This window comes from Myotis brandtii, unplaced genomic scaffold (genome assembly GCF_000412655.1).
Source record: "Myotis brandtii unplaced genomic scaffold, ASM41265v1 scaffold139, whole genome shotgun sequence".
Lineage (NCBI taxonomy): Eukaryota > Metazoa > Chordata > Mammalia > Chiroptera > Vespertilionidae > Myotis > Myotis brandtii.
The window spans coordinates 1150762-1152719 of NW_005354965.1; the positions used below are offsets into that span (position 1 = coordinate 1150762).

General features: G+C 51.9%; 1 protein-coding gene across 1 annotated transcript in view; it reads left to right on the forward strand.

The window, feature by feature from the left end:
- IFNAR1 (interferon (alpha, beta and omega) receptor 1) overlaps positions 1-1958 on the forward strand; it is a 20811-nt gene that overhangs the window by 11379 nt on the left and 7474 nt on the right. Inside the window, exon 7 of the mRNA XM_014535199.1 lies at positions 1030-1144. Coding sequence (XP_014390685.1) covers positions 1030-1144 — 115 coding nt within the window. The remainder of the gene's footprint in view (positions 1-1029; positions 1145-1958) is intronic.

Consider the following 1958-nt stretch of genomic DNA (forward strand, 5'->3'; position numbering starts at 1 on the left):
GATCTCCAAGGAGGTGCAAAGTCAGCCACTGCCTGGGACCATCCAGCAGGAGCTACAGAGAGATCTGCAGATTCCTCCTGTTTGTATCAGGTTTGGAAGTGCCCAGACGAGGCCCAGCTGTGTAGCAAAGCAGGCTGGTGCTGGTGCTGGCCTTGGGCCTTCTTTTGATAGCTTTGGGGCTCCCTGACCGAGCTGCAGCTTGTTTGACAGGTTTTAGGCTGAGAAAGGACAGGCCATTTATATGCAAAAGCCGCTGCGCACAGCTTGGGTGGGGTTGTAAATTGGGTGGGGCGGGGTCTCAGGGAATCTCCAGGGCTGAGCAAACAGCAATGGCTGCCAGTCAGCCCTGCACCGGGGAGGTCCCAGCACAGGAACAATGACCGCTGCGAGCACCTCCGTCTGGAAGAAAGCCACGCCTGTGTTCCTGCCCCAGTGCCAGACAGTCCAGTTTCTCCCCATATATGTCTGGGTCCCTCAGAGTCTCGCCCGGAACTGGAGTTCAGAGCAAGCGGGAGCTTGTATCTCCTTCCAAAATAAAAAAGCAGCCCGTTCCGCGCCTCCGTACCTCCTACCTGTCTCAATGCGCCCTCTTCTTTACCTCTCTGGTTGTAGTACTTCCTCTCAGCCAGCTTTCCCGTGGTTCTGGATGATAGTTGTTCTGTCTTTTAGTTGTAATTTTGATGTGGTTGTGGGAGGCAGCAAGTACAGTGTTTACCTATGCCGCCATCTTGGTTCTCTATCAGTTCTGTTTTGTTTTAAATTTTTAAAAAAGTCTTGCTGCATACATGTGGCAGCCACTTATTTCAGCTGATACGTTGAAACTCTCCTTGTATGTCAGCAGGTACACATGGGCCTCCCCATCCTCTTAGGTGGCGGCATAGCCGTGCACACATGGACACGCAGCATAACTAACTGAACCACGCAATGATCGAGCACACGCCTTCCATCTGCCCTGCTGCGAGTGCGAATTCTCGCCACATGTATTTCGCTAGAGTAGACATGTGCTTTTTTGTATTCTTTGTCTTCCAGTTGAAAATGAGCTGCCTGCTCCCGAAAATATACAGGTCATTCTGGAAAATGACACCTATGTTCTCAAGTGGGATTACACACATGACAACGTGACGTTTGAAGCTCAGTGGCTCAAGTAAGTTCTTTCCCGCCCCCCTCACCTTGTGTCCGCAGGCTGCGCTCCTGCGGCTCCCCCACAGGCTGGCCGGTCCCGGCGATCGCGTTGTTGGTCACGTTGTTGGAGACTGGCCATCTCATTCCAGCACTGGCTCTGCCCGTGGCTGCTGCTGACACAGAGCTGGTTGGTGACCACTCTGGGCCTCAGTGTCTTCATCTATTGTGAGATGCGTGTTCTGGAACATGGGGAGCCTCCGGTTCTCTGTCTTGTGAAGGCGTGTGAGAGGCGTGTGTTCTGTAACATGGGGAGCCTCCGGTTCTCTGTCTTGTGAAGGCGTGTGAGAGGTGTGTGTTCTGTAACATGGGGAGCCTCCGGTTCTCTGTCTTGTGAAGGCGTGTGAGAGGCGTGTGTTCTGTAACATGGGGAGCCTACAGTTCTCTGTCTTGTGAAGGCGTGTGAGATGCGTGTTCTGTAACATGGGGAGCCTCCGGTTCTCTGTCTTGTGAAGGCGTGTGAGAGGCGTGTGTTCTGGAACATGGGGTGCCTCCGGTTCTCTGTCTTGTGAAGGCGTGTGAGATGCGTGTGTTCTGGAACATGCCCATTTTTTTTTTCGGGTTTAGAAAACATTGTTAATGGTCAGTTTGACTCGGTGTTTTTAGCTCTTATTTCATCCAACACCCACCCAGTTAATTTCCTGTGATTACTGCCCTTTAGCACTAACGTTGTTGTCATTTTCCCAGCTCCTTGATAGAGTTGCCCTGGGGAAGTCCGCTAGCGCCCCTGGGACCGGGCTTCTTGGAATGGCTTTTTTTTTTTTTTTTTTTTTTGTTTT